This window comes from Mus caroli, chromosome 5, assembly GCF_900094665.2.
Source record: "Mus caroli chromosome 5, CAROLI_EIJ_v1.1, whole genome shotgun sequence".
In the NCBI taxonomy this organism is placed as follows: Eukaryota; Metazoa; Chordata; class Mammalia; order Rodentia; family Muridae; genus Mus; species Mus caroli.
This window is the reverse complement of record NC_034574.1, coordinates 29,803,319-29,829,053: the sequence shown is the minus strand read 5'-3', so window position 1 is coordinate 29,829,053 and position 25,735 is coordinate 29,803,319. Positions and strand designations below refer to the sequence as shown.

The window sequence follows — 25,735 nt, the reverse complement described above, 5'->3', positions numbered from 1 at the left end:
CAGAAAGCAGAATTTTGTATGAAGGTTTCAGATCCGGACCGGCCGGGGCTATACAGAAAACCCTGTCTAAAAAAAAAAAACAAAACAAAACCCCCCCCCCCCCCACACACACACAAATTTTTTTTAAAAGCAAAATGCAGGTTGCTTCTTCTGACCAGAACTTCATTGACTGACCTCAAGTCACAGAGGATAAGCAAAACTTCATCTGCCTGAATTAAGTCATCTCCTGCCACTGGGCCCACCTACCCATTCTCAAGATGGTGGGCATTAATTCCAGTGTTTTCCATGGCCTGATTTCCTTATGTGCGTCTTATCCTTACAACAGAAGCACAGAATAACCTGAGTTGCTGCTCAGTTAGGAAACGACCAGACTATGAGGTGAAGTGAACTCCAGGAACTCAAGGGCTCCAGTCAGAAACCAAGGAGAGCCCAGGCTGTACTGAGATGGTGTTGCTCATGGGCCTCTGTGCAACTATATAATCTTGAGAAAGAATCGAAAAGCTAAAGACAGGGAAGCCCTGTCTTTTAAAATAGTTTCTCTCATTATATAGCTCAGAGTAGACTCAAAGTCATGATCCTCCTGCTTTGGCCTCCTTAGTGCTGCATTTCCAGGCCTGTGTCATAATATTGGGCTGTGACTAGACAGTTTTATACTTGTGATTACAAAGGCTCCTGGTGACCCAAGGAAAGATAATATTCAATGTTACATGCTTGTGGAAGAATTAGCTGTAGCTATAGTATTTGAGCCTTTGAGATCAAGTAACTCAACGAGCCTAGAAGCCTGGCAGTTAAGAGTCAAGAACTCAGTTGGCCAAAATGTCCTTCGCCTTGCCACAACTATCACAGTAAGAGAGCTGTGGTGGTTTCAATATGCTTGTTCCAGGAGTAGCACTATTAGGAGGTATGGCCTTATTGGAGGAAGTATGTCACTGTGGAGGTGGGCTTTGAGACCCTCCTCCTAGCGGCTCATGAGATAGTCTCTCCTGGTTGTAGTTGGATCAAGACACAGAACTCTCAGTTTCCCCAGCACCATGTCTGCTGGCACACTGCCATGCTTACTCCCATGATGATAACGGACTGAACCTCTGAACTTGTAAGCCAGCCCCAATAAAATGTTGTCCTTGATAAGACTTGCCTTGGTCATGGTGTCTCTTCACAGCAATGGAAATCGTAACTAAGACAACAGCTACCCTAGACTCATAAGGAAGATCAGAAAAAGACATTGTTCCTAAGTTTAGATGGTGATTTCAGTATTATTTTTCCAAGTAATGACAGCATCTACTACTTAAGAGGTTGAGGTGTGAGGGTCATGAATTCATTGTCAGCCTGGGCTACAGAGGAAAGACCCTGTGGCAAAGCAAACATGTCAACAAATGTCACTAAAGAGATGTCTGAAATAGTCACTAAGGTTACTGTATATCATATAGCATCTGCACTAACTTCAAATTCCTTAAAATTTTGAGTTACTCATTCAGAATTTAATACATACATATTGGCCAGTCACTTACAACAAACCAAGCAGCAACCTTGAGAGCACAGACAAGGAAAAGATATTTATCCTAAAGTAGCCTAAGTGCTGAGGCTAAGACAGGGGGGTGGGGCAGTGCTTCCCAGGGAAGAGGTACAAATCCAGGTTGTGAGGAAGGATGTAGGATGAGTCAGACCAACTGATTAAGGAAAGGGGAATCTTCACCAGAAAAACAGGGCTTACAAAACCAGGAACATATATGCAGCCATGGTCAAAAAGCCCTCTTGCCCCTTAAAGTCTAGATGAGTCCTCAGGACAGCAAGAGAAATGTTTCCCAGAGTCCACTTCATGAGTTTCTTTTGCCAATGAATTTGAAGGCTCCAGAGAAACAAAGAAGGGGAAAAAATGGTCCTAAGACTTACTTTGTATATCTGAGTCTACTTCCTCCTTTGTGACAGCTCTTGGAGTATGTGACCTGCTTTCAGGACCGAGAAGCTGGTCTCCAGGTTGTACTGCAACTGAAATTACAGCAGAACATATACTTTAACCCTTCTTTGTACTTAAGGTACTTCATGCCTGTGCAGCCTCATAGAAACGTACGATGACAGTTAGGACAACTGAGGGCTAGATTTCTAGAAGCAATTTCTGTAAAACTGAAAAGCACTGGAGAACAGCAGATGCAGGCACCAGTGCTTTGGCTAGTCATGAACAAACAAAGACTTGTGCTTCCACACTGAGGCTTCTAAATGCACTGTCTGCCATCTCCACCCTGAGAGTTTTTATCAGACTATTCACAACTCAATACTGCTAAAAGCGTCACTTTGACTAAGAAGCTTAGCTTTTTAAAATTAATCCCTGGATCTTTGTTTCCAAGTTGACTACAATGCACAGATGAAAACAATTTAAACAATGAAAGATCAAAACACCACTCTATAATGTTTAATTTGAAAACATAAAACTTCAAAACATCCTCTAACATGTAAACTATAATGTCCAATTTTTAAAAATTTTTAGCTAATGACCCTTGTTGAGGACACTGTTCCTTGAAAAGAATGAATCCCTTTTATTTTACAACATATTAGCATTACAATGCAGTATGCAAGTACACACTTCAACTCTAACAGAAGTCATCTATTGAATGTAATCTTATTAATCTTATAATCATCTAGGACTAAGAACATCAAATAGTCAACTAAGACTAAAGATCAAAGGGATAAAACTTAAAAAATATTTTTTAAGAGCTAGAACTCCAAACTATAAACAAAATAGCTAGAAAAGCAAATTCAAGTTAAGTTCTAGTGTAATGACAAGGTCTGGGGGTGGACAAATGGGCCTTCTGAAGGCAGCACCTACAATCTATCCATTCTGCCCCAAGTCCTAACTTGGTTCTTGGGAAATACAAGACAGGAAGAAAAAATATTCCAGCCTGACATGTATTGCTGATTATCAGTTGAGCTGTGTGAAGACAAGAAAATCATTCATAGACAAAAACTTACTGGCTTCCAGGATGAATCGCACACAATGGATGAGGGAGCAGGCATGAGTCACGTACTCTGGGGAGGACAGCACCCCCCAGAGGCCAGGCACCTGTAGTGCCAGGCAGCAGCAGTCTAGCCCGGCTTGGAGGTCCAGACTCAGTGGGATCTGCTCATTGATCAAATGCCATGACAGGGCCTAAAGGGAAGCACTGTGTTAGAATGCTCACCCAGGACTCTATCTCAGGGACCTCTAGGGAAGCAGTGCCAATAAAAGCTATGGAAGACCATGGACAGATGGAGAGGGCAGGAGATCAGACAACCTCCTTGCAGAAGAATGGCCCCTGACCCACATTTCTAGGTTGTCATTCCTAGCTTTCTTAATTTTCAGTCCTGATCCACCTATACCCCAAGTTCCAGCCTTCCCTCTGCTAGAATGCCCAACCACCCTAGGTGTCTTTTTTCCTTTAGAACCATGGGTGCCCATAGAAACTTGATCTGAGCCATATACAAAGCCTCCAGCCAGGGTCTTGAGGGCTCCTGTAACAATGGACTTTTTTTTTTTTTTTTTTGTAAAGAAACAGAATCTGTTTTGTTTTGTATCTCAGTCACAACACCGAGTTTTGGAGTATGATTTATGACTAGTGACTTCTAGCAAGTCCCCGAACCTCTCTGAGCTTCTTTCCCCATGTGTGAAATGGGAACAGAGTTCACCCTTCAGAGTTGTTATAGGAAACAAGTGTCATAGCATGGCCTGTGCAGCGCAGAGTATAACTAGGAGCTGCCACCCCATACTTTGCACACACATTTGCTTTCTTGTCTTCACTGGGCTAAGACAAGCTCAAAGACTACCTAACTTAGCCTGGTTCACCTGGTGCCTTTGTATCATACACCCTCAGGATACTGACTTTCTTCTCTTAGGGTAAGGTGTCAACCCTTGTTCAGGATTGGCGACACAGCTCTGGCACAGTGAGGCTCTTTCCCAGCATGCCCATGGAAAGGTATTAAAACCACAGCGCACGTATACATACATTTTGAGGGGCCAAGTGTTTCTGGGTGAAATGTCCAGCTTCACTGCCCAATTTAAAATGTAACACTGTCTAGATTTTATTTAGGATTCACATTAGGTTTATAGTGTAGGGATAACAGGTTGTCTTACAGACCTCCTTGCTTCCCAGTGGTGAGGGTGAAAGGCACTCTGTACCATCAGGTGAATGAGACTTTGCCAATAGGCATTCCCTGCCTTCCTGTTTATTCAAATAGGATCTAGCTATATACTCAGGCACATCCTTACTGACCAGGAACCCACAATTCTGCCTCTGCCTCCAAAGCAGCTGGGCTAATGTGTGCACTATTGTACTTCACACTGTCGGTTTTCAAGGACTCTCATCTTAGTGCTACTCACATATCCTGTCCTCACAGAGACACATAATTTCAGAGCTGCTCTTACCTCAACTGTCATTACCACAAACTTCACCGTGTCCCCCTCCTTCTCAGGAGGAAGGTGCAAATGAGCAGGCACTTTGGAGAGCACCACCAGGTACTGTGCCAGGGCACGGGCAAGTATGGTCAGAGACTGGTATGTTGTGGTATCACCTGAAACATGAGACTGACATGAGTGACTTTGACTGTGAGCACAGGCCCTCCCCTTCAGAAGCCTTCACACAACTATGTGAATTTGAGGTTGCCAAGACCAAGAGAGCAAGCACATCTGTACATGCTCACTCATACATGCTATATAAAGTCAGGACATGGTTTGCCCTGAGTCTAACCCACTGATCCTGAAGGGCTTAGAACATGACTTTCTATATCCAGGTCAAGCAACAAAGAAAGGTGTTTAGAGCTAAGGATTTGGTGCAGGTTCTCAGATATTTTAGATCAACAGTCCTGACTATATGCGTGCTTGAGGAAAAGCACGGTGCTGAATCTGTAACACTTTTAAAAGCTGTGACAACTTGTAGCTAGAGAGATAGCTCAGGAGCTGAGAGCATGAGCTGCACTTCCAGAGGACCTAAGTTAAATCTCTAGCTGCCACATAGTGTGTTCACAGTCACCTGTAATTCCAGTCCCATGGGATTTGATGCCATCTTCTGTCTCCATGGGCACTGTATGCATTTGGTGAAGACATACATGCAGACAACTATAATATAATATAAAATAAAATAACTAAAACACTAAGATAACGTGAGCTGAGAGGATGGGTCAGTGGATAAGTGCTTCCTGTGCAAGCATGAGGACTTGAGTTTGGAATTCAAGATCTCATGTAAAACCTGGCTGTGGGTGTACACCTGTAACCTCAGCACTTAGGGCTGAGACAGGAGGGTCCTAGAGGCTTGGTCAGCTGATCTAGCAGAGTTGGCAGCTCTAGGTTCAATGTGTGACTCAGTGTCCCTCTGACTTGTTCATTCTGCTACTGCCATTCCTATCACCCATAAAGAGAGACAGAGTGACAGAGAAGATAGACAGACAAGCATCCAAGGGAACTGCATTTAATTACCAAGCAGATCATTCAACTTGTTCCAGTAGGCCGTGGGCTCTATAGGCAGGAAGGGCTGGAAGACTTGATGGACAGCAGGAAGCTGCTGAACAACACGGGTGACCCGGTCCAGAATCACTCCATGGGCTGCTTCAAAGAGGGGACTCTTCTGGCCATTAGCAATCTCGCTCATGCCAAGGCTTAAACAGGGAGCCAAAAGGCTTAGGTTGAACTCCTGGGTCAGAAGTTTACATGCAAGACAAACAGCAGCAAAGACTGTAAGCTTTCCTTCAGGTTGGAACACACACAGTTAATGCAACAAGCATTTGTTTCTGAAATAATCCAGACCAAAGAACTGCAAGGAATGCTTCTGAGAATATTCTAGAAACATACACTCAAGCTCCTTATTGTTTGCCATGGGAGATTTTCTGTACCACACTGGGACTCTGACAGTAAAGTCATCACCAGATGGGCCCTTGGATGTTGTATGTGCAGAACTATCAGTCAAAATAAATCTTTTTCTCTTATGATGTAGCTTGTTTCAAGTAACTTATAATAATAAAAGTGGGAAATACACTCTAGAAAAGATCTTAGACTACAAATAAAGTTAAAAGACAGATAAAACTAAGCTGAATTCTCTATTTTAAAAAGTATATCCTATGTTTTATATATATTAATAAATATATCAACAACTCCACTTAACATGTTTAATAAATATTTCTGGTCACTGTCATCTTTGAATTTTAAAGTAATATTTTAAATTTTTTTAATGGTTTTAGAGCTTTATTGTAGAAAGACAGGGAGAAAGGAGAGAAGGTAGAAAGAGAGAGAGACTGGCCATGGCCACGTGGAGAGAGGGGGGAAGGGAAAGAGAGAAAGAGCAATATTTTTAATTTTTATGATCTTATATTTCTTTGAAATAATTCTAGGATGACAAATCTTAATTGATGTAAACAGCGCACCAAGTTTAATATGCCATCTAAGAATCCAATGGAATGCCAAGCAACGCTGCAGCCTGAGAAGGCACACAGAGCATCTTATAGTAGACAAAAATCTGCTTGGAAAAAAAAATCAACATTTCACATGCCGAAAACTTTTAATTTTCTTTCTTTCTTTCTTTCTTTCTTTCTTTCTTTCTTTCTTTCTTTCTTTCTTTCTTTCTTTCTTTCCTTTCTTTCTTTCTTTCTTTCTTTCTTTCTTTCCTTTCTTTCTTTCTTTCTTTCTTTCTTTCTTTCTTTCTTTCTTTCTTTCTTTCTTTCTTTCTTTCTTTCTTTCTTTCTTTCTTTCTTTCTTTCTTNCTTTCTTTCTTTCTTTCTTTCTTTCTTTCTTTCTTTCTTTCTTTCTTTCTTTCTTTCTTTTTGATTTGGAGACAGTCTATGTAGCCCTGGCTGGCCTGGAACTTACTAAGTCAACCAGACAGGTCACAAACAGAGATCCTCAAGTGTCTGACTCCCAAATATTGGAATTAAGGATATGCACTACCATGTCTGGTCTCATATGACAGTTTTTATTATGTTTTGTCAAAAACTTATTTTAAGCCATTTAAGGATTTAGAGAGAATGACAATTTTTTCAAGTAGAATATAAGCTTTAATATTAAACACTGTATTTCATCATTAGTACTCCCAAATCAAACATTTCTATGGTCATGGATGGAACTTGTAAGCTGCTAATAGTCCACTTAACGACCTGGAAAATATAACAAACTGGGTCCTGTACTTTAGGTATCTTCCTGTGTGAGAACCCTCTCTCTCCACAGCACACACAGCTCCTATTAACCTGCTCAGCTCCTACTTCCCCATAACCATTTGGCATGTATCAAGGGGCCATGAAGTCCTTGTCTTCACCGGGCAACAAAGAACCCCACTAAGGTAGTGGCCTAAGGACGCTTGGCAAAGAAGACAAGGCAGGGAACTGAATGCTTTCAAGGCCTGCACCAGCTCTCAGGTATTTGAGGGGTAAGTGGAGGAGAATTGTTCTGTATCTAGACAGTACAGGGCATCTGACTACATGAGGTAATTCCTCTATATCTAGAGAGGACGGGGCACCTCACTACATGACAGAATGCCTCTTTATCTACAGGGACAAGGTGCCCCACTACATGTTAGGTGTAATGGTCAATACTGATATCAGCTTAGCAGATCTACAACTGCTTAGGAGATAAGACTCTTGGTGTGCCTATCTTGATGAGGTTGAGGTAGGAAGACCCATTTTAACTGTGGGCAGGGATCCTGGACTGAACACAAAGGGCTCAGCACTAGCAGTCACTTCTCTCTGCTTTCTGGTCACGGGCACAATGTGACCAGACACATCAAGCTTACCGTGATGTTTCCCCTGCCAAGGACTGTAACCTTGAACTGTAAGCCAAAACAAATCCTTACTCCTTTCAACTGCTTTTCCTCAGTGTCTTATCACAGCAACGAGAAAGTAATTAATACAGGGGCTACTAGAGATAATTTTCCAGAAGACAATGAACACACAATACTTTCTTATAGTCAGGAAATGAATGATCAACTGACCATAGCCTATGACCACCCGTTTTCTTTAAAGGTATGAAAGATCAAGTTAAAACAATTTTCTTCTTTTAGGATTCTAGTTTGTTTAAAATGGCATCCTATTCATATCACATGTGCTAGCTATTCTGGATTATAGTTCTCATGTGCCATTTTTTGTTAGAGCCTCCCATGTGCTTGGCTTGCTGGTGTCCCTTGCTTGGACTCAGGTTTCCCATATATTAATCACACAAAGATGAGACAAATTGTGCTGGCTAGTTTTATCAACTTGGCACAAGCTAAAGTCATCTAAGAGGAGGAAACCTCAGATAAGAAAATGCCACCAAGCCGGGGGGTGGTGGTGCACACCTTTAATCCCAGCACTTGGGAGCCAGAGACAGGCGGATTTCTGAGTTTGAGGCCAGCCTGGTCTACAAAGTGAGTTCCAGGACAGCCAGGGCTACACAGAGAAACCCTGTCTCAAAACAAACAAGCAAAAAAGAAAATGCCACCAAAAGCCTGTGGGTGTTTTCTTAATTAGTGATAGATGGCAGAGGACCCAGCCCATAGTGAGTGGTATCATCCCTGGGCTGGTGGTCCTGGGTTCTATAAGAAAGTAGGCTGACCAACCATGGAGAACAAGCAAGTAAGCAGTACCCCTCTATGGCCTCTGTATCAGCTCCTGACTCCAGGTTCTGGCCCTGTTAAGTTCCTATCCTGACTTTCTTCAATGATGGTGTTAAGCCAAATAAGCTCTTTCTTCCCCAACTTGATTTTTGGTCATGGTGTTATATCATAGCAATAGAAACCCTAACTAAGACACAGATCTAACTCTTTCTGACAAGCAGAGCTGAGGATTTCCTGGACTCAATGGATTGTTGCCTACCGAGTTCATCATGAAGTCATTCATATCTTCAGCAGGGATACGATTCACCAGCTCTGCACCTTCCAGCAGTGCAGAATCTGATCTGGTCCAACACTGGGATCTGACAAGCTGGAGGTACCAGTCCTGAGAAGAAAAGAAAATTGAATGGGACCGGGTAGGCACTTTGGCTTCTCTGGGCTGTGATAGTAGCACTGACGGCTGGCTGTACAGACATCAGACACATCTTGGGCTTACACTCTCTAGACAGCTAGTCTTCCCTCTCTTGTTCTGTGCTTGAATGCCCTCTTCTTTTCCACCTGTGGAACTTCCAGCAGTCCTTGCAAACTCAGCCAAGTTCTCAGTGTTCACAATTTTTGCTCTACCTGTACTCTAGATGATGCACCATCTATACTATACTGGAGTATCTATCTGCCTCCTTCATCTTTCCCAGCAGCCAAAGCCAAAGACATGCCTCACACAAAGCTGGAGAGTGAGCCTGGGGCAAATGTGTGTTTTCTGTCATGGGCTGCAGGCTTCTAAAATCTCATCTCCTTACCTAAAAGGCAAAGGCCCTAACAGTTTCTAATTCTCAAGTGTGAATGAGAAAGGGTACAGATGACAATACATTATATAGCTGGTGGCAGTAGGTGCATCAATTTATAGGAGGTAGAAGGTTCAGAGGGGGAGGCAGGCCAAGTTTTGTCAGCATGTGCTGGACAATGTCTGCAGTCATAGGTCCTGGACCACAACCAACTTTTCCTGACTTGCTGACTAGCCACCTGACTTGCCCCCACAGTCCTCCACAAGAGCCTCACATCAGCACTCCTGTTCTCAGTAGGACCTCTTGGCCTCCATCCTGCACTCTAATCCCAAGCAGGGCATCTAATGACCTGAGTTGAGTGTCAGGTCCCATGTATACTGACAGCCACCACTATCCTCATTGTAGACAGAGGCTGTCATTGTCTCCACAGGGTTCCCGGCCATCACACTTAGACATTCGGGACACTTACTTTGTCTGGACTCACTGTTTCCAGAGATGTGTGCCCATCCCCATCCAGTGGGTGGGAAGTGACTGGGGGCAAGGGGCTAAGTGAGTCCTGCACGGTAGAGAGTCGGAATCTATCCAGCAGTGAATAGAGCCTTTGGTGTCTGGAATAAAAAAAACAGAGTAGTTTGTTCTTTGGTTTGAAATCTCAGTCTTTGCACAGATGAGTTCTAGAAACATGTAATACCAACGAGGACTAGGAGCTTCTTAAGACAAGGCAACAGGTTTTGGACTTTCCCTTCAACGTTCTAAAGTCATGATGCACATTTATGCCCTAGTTACTTTAAATTACCAAAATTTATACCTCACTGATATTTTCCAGCAGTTTCATTTATGCTCAACATTCCATTAGGCAATGCACTATATAACCGCTAACAAAGCTATTCTATTCTACTCTTTCTTTTCTTGGCAGTATTAGAGATTGAACCTAGGGACTTGTACATGCTAGACAAGTGCTTTACCACTGAATTACATAATCCTAGCCATTGTATTTGTAATATGTGCAAAACAGATAAATTTTAAGATCCAAGTGCACAAACTCCATTTAATCCCCAATGACACAATTCATTCCATTAGGAATGGTCATTTCACAGAAAACCATTTCATCTGGCCTAAATTATTTATGATGTCATAATCTTCCTTATCTTGGTCTATGACTACAACTACGGTCAAACACAATGACAATTTACTCTCTTACTATACAGAGTCAATGTGATACTTCATATGTCAAATGATCAAATGTCAGCATCATGTGGCACTGCAGATTGAGAAAAATCATCCAGACCATGCCCTGTCCCATTTTGAAACACCATGAAAAAATCCTCTGAAGATTAAAGTTATGAGAGACTCAGCCTCTCTGATGTTCCCTTCCCCCTTCAGCAATGGAAAAGAGGTGAAAGCTTTTCTTAATTTATCTTGCAGTCAAGGAACTACACTTACACTACAGATGGAAATGTTTCTAATAAAGGCTTCTAAAAGATTTTCAAACAATTAGGCAAAGGAATAGCTATGAAGAGATGTCACTTAACAAGACACAAACATAATGTGCACATGCCAAGAGCCAGGTAGTACTCTCGTGTTTACTCCCTCCAACCTGGCAATTAGGTTCTAGCTTTATTCCCACTCAGTCAGGGTCCAGTAGCAGAGGTAACAAACATACTTCTTATCCCTTCAACAGTCACAAAGTTCAGGAGTCCCTCCTCTGTGCAACAGGTATTGGAGTGCCACTTCTTCATGTCTACTAAAGTGAGACATGACTAAATTTCATCTGATATTTAGACAGTCTTTTCTATTCTGGCATTGCTGTAGTAAACTCACTATAAACTAATTCCTTTGTCTACCTATTTGTTCCTGTACATATCTATGTGTTAATATGCTGGTTTCCCAAATGCCAGGACCCCACGCTGCAGTCTTACCTTTGTGCAAGCCCACTGTTCTGGAGGTGTTCTTGGATTCTGTTTAGTTCCTCCTCTGGCAACTGGGCCATGCTGCTCTACACAGACAAGAACACATCAGGGCTTTTGTGATATACAACCTCACACCCACTTAAAAAGGATAAATTACTATGCACAGTATATCTAAAACGAGCCATTGGTCAGACACACAAATAACAAATATGACATACACGCTCTTTATCAGTGGCCAATCAAGACCAGGTCAGTAGACCAAATGTTTTGATTGACTTTCTAAGTTTTGATATAAATTACCATTTTCAGTACCTGTAAATTTGCAGCCAAAAGCATTTCTACTCGGCGACAGGCCAGGGTGTCGACCATGCGAGCCAGCGCACGGAAGGGGGTGCCCAGGAGCCTGTCCACATACAGTGTGAGCACAGCACCAGACTGGCTGAGATGGATGCCTTCCAAGCACTGAAGTGTTTTCTTCAGAGTGGTTGGCTAATGTTGAGAAGGAACGAAATTTATTATTCCTCAGACTGATAACTAGTACTGACAAAATCTCAGTATTCCATTTTTAAGTTGGAGAAAGCAAACTGGCAGGCTAAAGACTTACAGTTGAAAGATTTTCACAGCGAGACTGAATTGCCTGGATAAAAAGACCACTAGCTGCAGAATTACGATGAATGGCACTAATAAAGTCTTGTACTGGAGGCTCATGAGACAAGCTGATCAGATCTTGAATGTGATTCACAATGAGCCATGTTAAGTGTTCTGAGTCATGGAGATTCTGACACTAGAAAGATATAATAAAAGATATATTTCAAGTGGACAAGAAGGCTACAAAGGGTAAGAAAAAACACATTTGAAATACAAATTTTGCCTTGGTGAAGACAAGTGTCTGAGTATAAGTAAATGGGAGAAAGGAAGGAAACCTATAGAACCTCACACCTCTGATCACATGTGGTAGAGGCCACAGGAAGCCAAGAACCAAGGGCAACATCCAGCTCCTAGAGACACCAGCAAATGCCTCAATATCAGAGAATTGGCTCCTTGGACAAGTCAAGAGGTAGATGCCCATAGGGGCACGGTGAGCAGTCTGGTGTAGCCCTCCCTAGCGACTGGCCTGGAGTTTGCATGCATGGGAACAAAGGAAGCCCCATGTTGGAATACAACTTGCTACTAGGTTGCAGGCCAGCCTAGCATGGGCTGCTCTACTTACTCTGTCTGCAATGCTTAGTAAAGAAAACAGACACTAAATGCTACAGATTTGATAGAGTTCCTGAATCAAAAAACACAGCTGCCCAATACAAGGAAAAATGTTACCAGACTGCTCTAATTAAACTCCAGAGTAAACATTGCTACCTCTCCTCAGCTTTGATATATCTGTGGCACAGTGAATAATTTGGTTGCCTAGCAGGTGCATATAAGCAGCATCTATGCCACCCTCTACCATAAGAGCTCTTGTGGGCATTTATCACACTTACGACATAATCACAGAAGAGAATAAGGGCCCCTCTTCGCACTATTTCTCTATTGCACATTCCCAGCTGAGCTGCCGAGCCAGAATCCTCCTCTTCGCCAGACATCTGAGGGTTAAGTGACTTCGTGCAGGACAGACTGTGTCTCCTACAAGGCATGAATATGCAATGAGGGAATGTCTGGGATAGCCACAAACTTAGACACACAATATTGAACAAGGCTATGCTGGATTTTCCTTCTTAAACCCACAAGTTATTCCAGATATTGCTATATCAAACTGGTGGTGTGTGTTTATGCACCTCAGACCTCTGTCCCTAGAAAACATTGAAGGACACAGAGAGTTTAGCAGCCAGATGATTACAGTGCTTGGCTGAAGGGCAAAACCCACTATTTAAAGCTGCAATTCCAAATACCATGTCCATTCCAGAATTCACACTGGCCAGGTTTGATAACGGAGCAGTTGTTCTGATATTTCTCATGTTCTTCAAGTGCCAGGGAGAAGCCTCATTTCACACTCTCCTACTAATTTTCAAAAACATTCCTGAGAAGGTCTTGGTTGTGGAATTACTGTTCAGAGTGCTTCTTCTCTATTGCAGTGGTTACTCCACTCATACTCCTTTCTCATTGCATCTTTCTAAATATAACCCTGGAGACTCTCAGTTATAGCCAAATATTTAAAAGTCAATGTCTGACATATTTCCAGTCTTTTGCTCAGTCTCAATAGGGACAGAGGTCACAGGAGAGAAAGCACGCTTGAAATTTGTTGACCAGTCCTGTAAGTCCTCAGTACTAATAGATTATCGATAAAACTTGTGCTGCAGGCTAAAAGTTTGTTAAAGCTGCCAACCATTTCTGCTTCCTAGCTAGCAGATGGATGAGTAACCTAGTGTATCTATAGTGGGACCAACTCAGTAATGCAGGAGCAGACCACAGATCACCACCACGGGAATAAACTTTAAACCATTGGTGCTGATCAACAACCGGATGCAGAGTTCATTTCCATGGACTTCTGCTCCGGGCACAGAGTATTCACGGAGGTTCTTATGGACAAGGGAAGGGATGGTGATAAAGGGACAAGAGGGAGCTTCCTGGAATAATGGTACTGTTTGCATCTGACAACAGATGGTACAAAAGGCATTTCACCAGGCACCCTCTGTCAGTTAGGAAACATATACAGAACCTCTGCCCTTTCACAGTTGGAGCTTTGTAGCTTACACTCATAGCCACATGTACAGCAAAGAACTACTCATGTATAATAGGTGACATTTGCAATTAAATAATTAGCAGGAGACATTGTTATGGTTTGAATGTGAAATGGTACTGACTGGAATGTAAGAGCAACCATAGAAAGAAGAGACAGATACTAATCAAATCATCACACAAATAATGCCACTGAGGAGCACAAGTTACCTAAGTGCAGATCTTGACATCTAAGCAATGAGGAAAAGCACAGGCGGCTTCTCTGAAGAATACTGCACTAAAAACTGAAAGTGATAGATAGGCTTCTCATTTTAATATATTGTGTATGGTGAGAAATGGTAATTTTGGAGCTAGAGAGATGGCTTAGAAGTGAAGAGCACTGGCTATTCTTCCAGCCAGTGGATTCAATTCCAAGCACCCACCCACTACCATCTATCACTCCAGTTCCAGGTGATCTCACCCTCATACAGACAAAATACCAACACACATAATAAAGAAGGAAGGAAAGAAAGAAACTGTAATTTCAACTTTGAAAAACTACCAATAACTACTACAATAAAACCAATGTCTGTGTCCAAATCCCACATTCACCAACTCAAGGAAGCTTTTTCTGTACACTCCAATCTTTAGCCCTTTGGAGAAACGTTACTATTATTTCTATCACTAGAAATCCCCTCTTGAACTGGCAAGATGGCTCAGCAAGTAAAAGCGCTTGTTGCACAAGCCTGGCAACCTGAGTTCAATCCCTGGATTCCACAGTGGAAGAAGAAGACTGACTCACTCCTCAAAGTTGTCCTCTGACCTCTACATGTGGGCTAGGGCACATTCACACAGACACAGACAGACAAAACAGACAGAGAGACAGAGAGAGATACACACAAATATAAATGAAAAGAAACTATGATCCCATTTCTCATAGTTCCAATCCCCTTATAGTAAGGCCTAAGAGCTGACTCTGATTGCTGTCTTTTCTACCTTCTTCCCCCGTTTATTGAAAGTGTCAAACAGAAAAGCTGAAGAAACAATTCAATGAACAGCCCTTGATTTTTGCCTATACTCAACTATTAATATTGGTCATGTTTGAATTCATGAACACATTTTGCACATACAAACTAGGCTCATACCAAATATTCTACCTGGACTCTATACACACTGCACATTCATGTAAAACGTTATTGCACAGTCTGAATACTTGCACATATGCATTTCTTTGGCTGCAACACGGATGAATGATTCTAGAGCACACTTCACTATTAACTCTGCAGCAGTTGTCTCCCAAACATGTTCACAGCTACAAAGCCATCACTCACACCAAACTCATCTTTATATTTATGACTACCCAATAATAATCATTCTAGCAGTCTTATATTCTAGATCCAGAGCACAGCCAAGGATTCTAAAGTAAATTCACTTGTCCTACTTGTTTTCTTCTATTAACGTAACACTTTCATCTTTTACCACAGATGTTTCAGGGTGTTCAGTAGGCATCTTGGTAAAAGATCCATCAGCTAAGGACAAAATCCATTTCCTCTTGAACAAACCATAGTATGCCTTTTAATCTCCAACACTATTATACACCAATGGGGTGGGCAGATGTTGCTGAGAATTATGGCTTACTGTGGGCTAAAGCCATTCTTACCTTCTCCTGCCTTCTTGGCTCATCCATAGTTAACTGAGGCTCCATACCCCCTGTCTTACCCAACACAACTCAGGCTTGGATGTTTACTAGACTGTCCTGGGAACCTACTGCAAGTTCTCAGGCCCCAATTATTTTTTGTTTTTTAAGCCTTTAGACAAATGATTTGTGTGCTTGTGCACCCGTGTGCCTGTGGCTATCAGAGGACAACATGTGGGAACAGACACTCTTTTTACCATGTGGGTCTTAGGGTTAGAACTCAAGTCTCAGGCTTAGCAGGAAGTACCTTTATGCACTGAGTCTCCTTACTAAGGTCAGAGCTGCCAGTTTTTTGTTTATTTACTTGAGACAAGTTTACTCTGTGTAGCACTGGCAGGCCTGGAACTTGGTTTGTAGATCAGGCTGGCTTTGAATTCACTGAGGTCCACCTGCTTCTGCCTCCTGAAGGCTGAGATTAAAGATAGACTTCATTATACACAGCTCTGAGCTTCAATTTGTAGCTACCACCCTTATCAAAGAAACTTCTCTTTATAGCAAATGAAGATAATCATAGAAAACCACAACTGGACAAAATTAGAGCTTAGTGGACTGTAGGGGAGTCTAGCCCAATGGATACAGTGCCTGTATCCCTACATCACAGTGCCTGCATCTGTGGCTCAGGGAACATTATGAAAGAGGAGGCAGAACTATTGTAAGGGCCAGAATACCAGAAAGTCTGCTGTGAAGCAGTCTAGGAGGGAAATGGATACACAAATAAGACTACAATAAAGGCAGTATCCATGGATATATTAATATGGATGGGGGAAATTTTCATAGATCTCATCCCTAGACAAAAAAATATAAGTAGCTAATAACTTTTTGAAAGGAGAATTAGCCTCTTCCAGGGATGAGCCTGCTTATTGGCTGTCTAATGCAGAGTAGCCAACAATGAATCCATATAAACACAAATAACAAAATCAGACACAGCAAATTGAACTTATATATACTGTAATACACACACATACCATGTACATGTTTATGTAACAAATATAATAAAAGGAGAAAAGGCTATCAATGTGAGAGGGAGGTATAGAGGAGGCTTTGGAAGGTAGTTGAAAGGGGGAAATGATGTGATTCTATTTCAAATAAAAACATTTTTATAAAAATTGAAAAAAAAAACAACTGAAAAAATAGAAAAGAAAGAAAGAGAAGAAAGGAAGGAACACTGGTGGTGCTGAGCTGTCCCTGTGCTAAAGCATCAGTGCAACAACCGCACTGGCAGCAGCAGGGGCTTGGAATATGTGCAAACTCCTAGCCCCTACGAAGCTTCCTGGACTGAAATGTTTAAGCAGTTTCAAGGCTGATTTTCATGTACATGTAAGAACCAGAGAGCTATGTAACTGGCTTCCTGTCCACTAGCTCTTATAATGATCAGTTAATGTGACAGGCTTAAGAGATCCTCTAAGCATTTCAAATGATGTTGTGGGTACCTCCCCAAGTGATCACACGTGGGGGCAGGAAGTAGTGTTTCTATTTCCTTTGCAGATGACATTATAAAGAGCACACAGCAGATGGGCAAAAAATGCCTGACACAGGATGTAAAAGCTTGTCTGGATGGGAGGCTCTGGTCTCCCTACACCAAGCTGAGGAGCTAACATTACCTATACTTTTCCTTAGGAAAAATTTCCCCACAAGTGTTTATAAACTGTCCAGAAAGCACACTGAGGACTGACTCATCGGGGCTCACAGCTCTTAGCTTCCAAACATGCTCATACAGCTGACTGAGCAAGTCAGTGAGTTAGTACCTGGGCACTGAGATTTAAGCCTAAAAATGCTTTGCAAAAAAAAAAAAAAAAAAAAAAAAGGACCCCTCAAAAAAAAAAAAAAAAAAAAAAAAAAAAGAGGGCCACCCACAACCAGAAACAGTCTATCTGAATAGTAAAAATAAATTAATAAAATACTTCCAATCAGTTTCGAAATTTGCTAAATAATTACTTCATTATCTAAGAATACCCAGAACACATTTACTCATAACAAAGTTAAGACATTGCAACATGTCTGGCTGTAGAACCAATGAGAGCCGTAGGACGTGGCAGGAGGGATAGAGCCTGACAAGCATAGCCCAAACGATGGAACAGTGTCAAAGCGCTTGTCAAAGAAAATCACAGTGAAACAGTTTGGTCTGAATGCCTGTAGCCAGACCACATTTCCCTACAAAACAGTACCCATGAAAGAAAGATTAATATGCAGCCTGAATTTTACAAAGCTTTATAAAGAATGGAAAATGAGAATGCTCTCATAGCAGCTTTGCCTCAGGCCAAACACTGGGCTGGGGCCTGGCCCTGGGAAGCTGTGCACCTACTTGGGTGTCTGCTGCACCTCTGCCCACCACCGGTGGTCAGTGTGGTTGATGAGTAGTAGGATCTGACACCAGAGCAGTACCAGGGCTGGGTGCGTGGGCACCATGGATCGCACCCGTGCATTCAGGCTATCTAGAGTATAGAAGCTGCCTTCACAGCCATCACTGGTGAAGAGTCTAGTGGCAGCTGCTGTGATTCTCCGGAACATTCCTAGAACCAAACAAAAATAAGAAAAACGGATTATGGGGTATGCCCCTATTGTTCTACCTGGTCCAGTACCAGGTGACCAAGTACTATTCATTGTCCTTTTCCATACTTTTATAGCACTTGGCTTAGAAAATTGTGACCTTTGTTTGTGTATACTTGTGCTTATATGTATGTGAGGATGCATGTGTGTACCTGGGTACATATGTGCTGAAGTTAAAGGCTGATGTAGGGTCAATATTACTTCTTCATCTGATTTTTTGACACAAGGTCTCCTGCACTGAACCTGGAGCTGGAGCTCACTGATTAGACTGGCTGTCAAGGAATGCTTGGAATACAGGTGCTGGCAATCCAAACACAGCTCTCACACTTTGCACTGCAAGCACTTCTCTGATTAAGGCTTTTCCCCAGCCCCAAACTCTTAACTTTTCTAAGCAGAAACAGACACAACTTACTTAAGAAATCAGTCCACCTTTGCACCTCTGATGATTGACACCTTCTTTTTGTTTTGTTTTTTTTTTTTTGTTTTGTTTTGTTTTGTTTTGTTTTCCCAAGACAGGGTATCGAGACAGGGTTTCTCTGTGTAGCCCTGGCTATCCTGGAACTCACTCTGTAGACCAGGCTGGCCTCGGACTCAGAAATCTGCCTGCCTCTGCCTCCCAAGTGCTAGGATTGAAGGTGTGAGCCACCACTGCCTGGCTCAATTGCCACATCCTTTAGGAGTCCCAAAACAGCTGCTGTGGAGGCCTAGACACAGGTGGCCAGAAAGAGCCAGCCAACACAGGGAAAGGATTCAGGCCACACCTGGGAGAACACAGAACTGAGCCACAGCCAGCAGACAGAAGCACAAGGGGCTACCCAAGCAAACAGGATAACTGTCAAGAGACCTAAATATATATCTTTATAAACACATAGCTGATTTATTTCAACCCAATCTTAAGACCAAGCAAACAGCAGTTCTGAAACCTAGTGTCATACTAAATAAGAAATAGACATTTATATGTATGTCTAACCATGAAATGTTCTTCCAGAAGGATGTATGCATGCTGAAGAAAAAAAAAAGTGGCACCACTGATGACATGAAGCCATTTAAGCCATTGTGTTTGAAGTTAAACAAAATCACAAAGTACCTAAGATACGCTATCTGCATTAGCTGCCCAGTCACAGGGCAGCTAAAGGTCACTTTGTTGGACAACACTGACACAGTAAAAATATGCCCTTGAATCTTTTTCCTCCTTGATGTTTCTGAAAAAGGAAGCAAGAGAAGCTAGAGCAACTGGATAGTAAGTAGCGAAATCACACAGCAGCCACACATGGCAGCCCACCAGGTGAGCAGGACACAACATAGACTTCTACCATCCAAAGAAGGCAAGAGAAAGCTCTTCTGGTATCAGATCCAAACCAATCAATGAAAAATATTAAAGTGACCAACAAACTAAAAACAACTTGCAGGCATACTTCTTGACTTTCAATTTGCTACAGTGACCAATGAAGCATAAATCAAAAGATCTTTAAGGGCCAGACAGTTGGCTCAGTGGGTAAAAACACTTTCTGTACAAGCTTGATCCCCAAAACCCATGGAAAATGTCAGATGTGGGGGTGGGCATTTAATTTGTACGGCAAGATGGAAGGCAGAGACAGGAGGATTGGTGAAAAGGTCAGCAGTGCAGTCCCAGAAACAGAAGAAGCTGCTCTAAACAAGGTGGAAAGAGAAGAGATTCCTGAGGAGTTGCCCACCCTGGCATGCGCATGACCTTCCTGTCTCTCTCGTGCACACACAACAAACAAGTACATACATCTCTAGATAAAAAACAATACTTAAATCAATATTAGGAATAAATATAGTTTGAAACTAACACCCATTATCAAAATTAAATTCTGGCACACTACTACTATGCCAAGGGTGTCAGATACAAGGGAGGCAGTCCACATAATGCCTTTCTCTCTGTTCACCTGAGCAGCTTGCTTTACTCTCTACTCTCTTCTCAACTCCATTTCTCTAGTTTGTTCTTCCAACTCCAAAGGTTGGTTTTGCTGACCTCTTTGGGTAAACCAGATAAACCAGGCACCCTCAGAAATGTGTACCAATGAACTTCCTAGGACAGTGGTTGTGTATTGCTGTACCACCCTCCCCACTGACTGTGAAGCTCTACAAAGGCACAGAAAGTACATCTGCTTGACGTCAGAGCCCAGTATAGCAACAGGTAAGAATATAAGTCCTGTTGGATGAGGGCTAAGGGCAATAACTACCTTTTTCTCCAAGATATGCACATAAAATGCACATAGAACTCCAAATACAGAGCACACCTTCTGACTGGAGAAACACTCTGCCACATCGTCCACTTCCTGGCACTTCTGGCTGGGTTTCTAGAAGTTGCCTCCAGTGTTCCAACAGTTTCTCTGGCCCAAACTATCCGCTCATCATCTGTTTCTTTTCCTTTCTGCCCAGGAGGCAACACACCCCTCAAAAGAAGGCCACTCAAGTTGGTTGGAGCAGCTAGGAGCTCACATGTAGCTGCCTACGTGGGTGAATGGAGGCCAATCAGCATACTTCAGAGGCTCAGACCACGGTGGCTAGAGGCCCTACTTCTGCCACATGAAATGAGTCCCCCAGAGAGCAAGGCCATGATAGAAACTACAGCTGGAATGTGGAAATACCCTACGAAGACTACAGGATGAAGCCACCACATCACACTCCCACCTACACCCCACCAATTAAACAAACAAGTTTAAAAAATATTCTTTTCTAAGACAGGTCTTCATGTAGGTCAGTCCTGCCTCAATCTCTCTATGCAGCTGAGGATGAGTTTGAACTTCTGATTCTTTGGGGTGCCATCACGTTTAGATTAGGTAGAGATCAAAACCAGGGTTTTGTACGTGTCTGGCAATCACTACAAATGGATTCACTGCATTCCCAGCAGGACTCTTCAGGTTTATTTGTTTACTGGTGGTGGTGGTGGGGTGCACGTACCTGGAGGCAGAGAATAACTTGGAAGCAGTTCATTCTCTCCTTCTGCCATGTTAGTCTTAGAGATCACACTCAGGTTGTCAGGGCTGCTTACAAACACCTGTATCTACTAAGGCCTACGGGCCTCCAATTATTTTTTATTGTGGTAAAATACATATAAAATAAAATTTACCACCTTGATAATTTTTAAATATACAGTTCTGGTATTAAATGCACTTATGTTATACAATATCACCATCATCTTGTAAAACTGAAAATCCAAAGTCATTAAATCCTCTCCTAAGCCACTGGCAACTACCATTTTGGTTTTTGTCTCTAGATTTGGAGTACTCTGAGTATCTCATATAAATGAAATAGTGTCCGTTGTCTTTTTGGGCCTGGCTTATTTTGTTTAGCACAATGTCTTCAAGGGTCACCTATGTTGGCTTTTAAATGTTATGTATATGAGTGTTTTGCCTGCATGTATGTATATGCATCCTGTGTATGTCTGGTGCTGGCAGAGTCTAAAAGACCGAATCAGATCCCTGGAACTGGAGTTACAGTAATGGTGAGCCTCTTCACTGGGAAGCGAAGGAGGGTCTTCTGCAAGAACAGCAAATACTCTTAACTGAGGAGCTATGTCTCCAACACCCCATGCTGTTTCTTATGTCAGAACTATTTTACCTTTTCAGGCTGAAAAGGATCCCACATAGACACATTTGACTCTATAAGTTATGTATATGCCATATTTGGCTTATCAACCAGCTGAGCATTAGATGTCAGAGTTGCTTCTTTCAGCTGTGTAATGAATGCTATTATGAAGATTAGTATACAGCTATCTTCCAAGCACTCTGCTCATCATCCTTTCAGGTATCTGCCTATCAATGTAATTGCTGGACCATATGGTATCAGATTCACTCCTACCATCAACATTTTCTCACATGGCACAAGGAACATGGAGAACAGTTTCTATGAGAAGAGGGCACTGCTGGAGACAGGGAACACAAAGTACTATGAAGTCTAATCGGATCCACTTACCAGATTTGAATATGTGGATCAGACACATGAGCAGTGTGCCTAGCTCTTGGCAGTAGAACGTATGCTGCTGTTCACTCATGTCCACTTTGAGCTGTTTTGTAACAATGTCTTCTAGAAGAATACCAACCAGCTGTAAAAGAAACCTTCCAAGAAAGGGAGCACATACAGCAGATTAGGTCACAGTGTGAAATAAAGACCATTGGTTTTTGTAAAGTAAGAAAACACAAGGACAGTACACTAAACCAAGTGAAAGTGAAATGTTTCAGACCATCACTGTGGACTAAGTCTTTGCTTCTCTCTATTACCTTCTTTAAATGTGAAATGGTAAGCATACCACTTTCAAAGGCCCATCAAGGCAAATTGACAATGTATTTTTTAAGCTTTATCAGCTGTAGGAGTGTTACATAAATATAAAACGGTAATTCGCCATAAAAGCTTAGTGTAACATCAGTTTTAGCCACTCCTTCAACCTAATGGAGGGAAAGCAATGGGCTGCCAGTTGAACCTGCAAACACAAAGGCATCCATCGTGTGTTTACTGGAGACTACAGGTGCTACCCCTGCAAATGTGAGGCCCTAAGGAGCACATCTGCAGCACAGCTCTAACTTAGAGAAAACTCTAAGAGTCACAGATACTTCTCTGTGCAGAGCGTTGACAAGTGCCTAAGCAGTCTCCCCTCTGTCACTGCCCTTGAGGCACTACCACACCGTGTGTGTGTGTGTGTGTGTGTGTGTGTGTGTGTGTGTGTGTGTGAGCATGTGAGCTGATCCTGCAGGTATCTGGAAGATGCCATTGACCTTGGCAACGAAAGGTCCTTCAAGTAGCACATGGTGAAAATAAGTACAGGGCTGCTTCTCAGTGGCTTACCCTAGGCTTTGACCATGACCATGCTACGGGCAATTCACCCACTACTGCGGTGCATGCAGGGAAGGCCACCCCTCCTTAATCATGGTGAGCCACTCTTGTCAAGTCTGTCATAAGGACAGACCTTAGGAAAGACGTGAAAAAAAAGGCAAGGAAGGTAAGAAGAAAAATCAGGGTTCAAAAGAACTTGCTGCTCTGGCAGAGAACCTGGGTTCAGAGAATGACACTTCAACTGTCTGAAACTGCAATTCCAGAGATTCAATGCTTTCTTTTGGCCTCCATGGGTATGAGACACACCCTCAGTATACTTACTTACTCATAGGCAAAACACTCATACACAATTAATAAAAAGAAACAAATCTTTTCCATTTTTCTTAAAAAAAAAAAAAAAAAAAAAAAAGCAAACTAAGCAAGTGATATCAGACTCAGTAAAGAACAGTGATTACTGTTGGCTGCTGCTGCTGCGACACCATGGGACCAGCTAGAAGACATGGTCAGTTTACAGGTTCAGACAGAAAACATACCTTGAGAATGTATCTTCTGGTAAACTCTTTTGTTTCCCTTCGCTGCATTCTCCTAGTGTTACGTTACCACCTCCACTCCTTAACCTGTTAATCACTGGACAGGAGAGCAAGTGTGGAGAGAAGGAGAGCTCCTGAATACGACAAAGAACAATGTCCTCGGTTGACTGGGAAATGAGAACCCTCAGAATGGCGAGGATTCCAGATATCCACAGCTGCACAGTGCTTACAGATGCCTAAAAAGAAAAAAGAAAAGAAGAAGAAAAAGAAAATGCATATGCTAAATAAAGCTAAGGAAAGATTAAATTTTCCCTGGTTGTTAATTCCATGGAAGAAAATCATTCAACAGAAAAGTCCCTAGAGCACTGGTTCCAAGTATGGTCCCAGAGAAGCAGGATCAGACTCAGTTGGAGATTTGGTAAAATGCAAATCCTTAAGTCCTCCCTCACCAGCTGTGGCAGATCTGGGCTGGGACCTATCCTCCAGTGCATCCCAAATATATGGCAACACTCACCATTGTGCTTGGAGTGATGAACATACTCCGCAAAAGCATGTCCACAGGACGTAGGGAGGAAGGAGCCAAAATCTCAAACAAGGTATTTAACACTCCGAGGGCTTCATGAGAGTCAATATGCATCTGTGGAATTAAGCATCATAGACATGTCTGTAATACGATGGAAATGGCAGCTTCACACACTTCATTACTGCGCCTCTGGGGCACACAATCACCATCATCCTCTCAGTTAAAAGTTAAAAGCATTTGACTTTCAGCAGTGTATCCGCTGCATTTTACTCTCAGCAGTAACCTTAGCAAAGTTTCACGACACTATTTCTCTATGTCTGCCCTCCCATCCATCCTTTTCCTGGGACTAGCTGATATTGTATATACTTTAATAGTGTATTTATTTTATTATTATCTAGGTGGGAGAGCACTGCTTTTCAATACATTTTCTTCAGTGAATTTTTTCCTATCAGTGCCCGCAACACTGCCTAGCATATGCAGACAGCAACTACCAATAGAGTGTATGCCTAAAAGAGTTTATGAAATGCCGAGAAACATGGCTCCTTTGTGCTTTCTACAGAACCTATTTCAAAATAGTGCCTTGTCATCTGTTAGGGGTTTCATTCAAAGCATGGCCAGAGATCCATCTGGCAGCGGCTCAGACTTTCTGGTAGGACTGTATATAGACAGGCTCTGTTTGTGTTCTATCTTCTGTTGTAATAGTGCTTTGGTGAGAGTCACACAGGTTCCTGTGTTCTGAGGCCCACACAGTCCAGGAGCCAGGGTTGTTTGTTTCCACAAGATATGGCACAGCCAGACTACTGCATTTTCTTAATTAACTAGTAAGGGTCATCTGATTACAGAAATTCTGACTAAGTCATAAATTATTGCTAGGTTACTTTGTAAGTGATACGAAAAACAAATAAACATAAAGAAAGCTAAGGATCGACACAGCTTCTGGGACAGACCCCATTTCGGGCTCCAGACATCCGGGCACCTTCCCCGCCAGAAGAGAGGTGTCCGCCCTGCCCGTGAGGGCTCTGCCGGAGCACCTGGGGGAGCCATCTTGGGTCCCAGATCCCCCAGAGACTAGTCTGCGCAGGTGAGAGTGCGGACTACAGAAGCGACACATCTTCTGGGACAGGCCCTCTTTCGGGCCTTCATCTTCAACCAGGAGGCAGGTCCGAACGCCAGATATCTGTGCACCTTCCCTGCAAGAGGAGAGCTTGCCTGCAGAGTGTACTCTGACCATGAGACTCAGGAGAGAGCTAGACTCCCAGGTCAGCTGATAGAGGCTAATAGAATCACAGGAGGAACAAGCTCCAACCAGAGACAACTATAACAACTAACTCCAGAGATTACCAGATGGCGCAAGGCAAACGTAAGAATCTTACTAACAGAAACCAAGGCCACTTACCATCATCAGAACCCAGCACTCCCACCTCAACCAGTCCTGGATACCCCAACACACCCAATAAGCAAGACTCGGGTTTAAAATCATATCTCATGATGCTAGTAGAGGACATCAAGAAGGATTTTAATGACTCACTTAAAGAAATACAGGAGAACACTGCTAAAGAGGTAGAAGTCCTTAAAGAAATACAGGAAAACACAACAAACAGGTGATGGAATTGAACAAAATCATACAAGACCTGAAAAGGGAAGTAGAAACAATAAAGAAAACCCAAAGTGAGACAATGCTGGAGATAGAAACCCTAGGAAAGAAATCTGGAACCATAGATGCCAGCATCAGCAACAGAATACAAGAGATGGAAGAGAGAATCTCAG

General features: G+C 42.5%; 1 protein-coding gene across 2 annotated transcripts in view; it reads right to left on the bottom strand.

Annotated features, from left to right (window-relative positions):
• Positions 1–25,735, bottom strand: part of Htt (huntingtin) — a 147,431-nt gene that overhangs the window by 24,492 nt on the left and 97,204 nt on the right. For both annotated transcript variants that reach the window (XM_021163625.2, XM_029477727.1), the window contains 14 exons: positions 23,960–24,082; positions 23,449–23,681; positions 22,061–22,203; positions 17,874–18,081; positions 12,702–12,843; positions 11,831–12,010; positions 11,539–11,715; positions 11,236–11,312; positions 9,786–9,924; positions 8,797–8,919; positions 5,441–5,654; positions 4,394–4,539; positions 2,965–3,142; positions 1,891–1,986 (listed from right to left, as the gene is read on the bottom strand). In XM_021163625.2, coding sequence (XP_021019284.1) covers positions 1,891–1,986; positions 2,965–3,142; positions 4,394–4,539; positions 5,441–5,654; positions 8,797–8,919; positions 9,786–9,924; positions 11,236–11,312; positions 11,539–11,715; positions 11,831–12,010; positions 12,702–12,843; positions 17,874–18,081; positions 22,061–22,203; positions 23,449–23,681; positions 23,960–24,082 — 2,179 coding nt within the window. The remainder of the gene's footprint in view (positions 1–1,890; positions 1,987–2,964; positions 3,143–4,393; positions 4,540–5,440; positions 5,655–8,796; positions 8,920–9,785; positions 9,925–11,235; positions 11,313–11,538; positions 11,716–11,830; positions 12,011–12,701; positions 12,844–17,873; positions 18,082–22,060; positions 22,204–23,448; positions 23,682–23,959; positions 24,083–25,735) is intronic.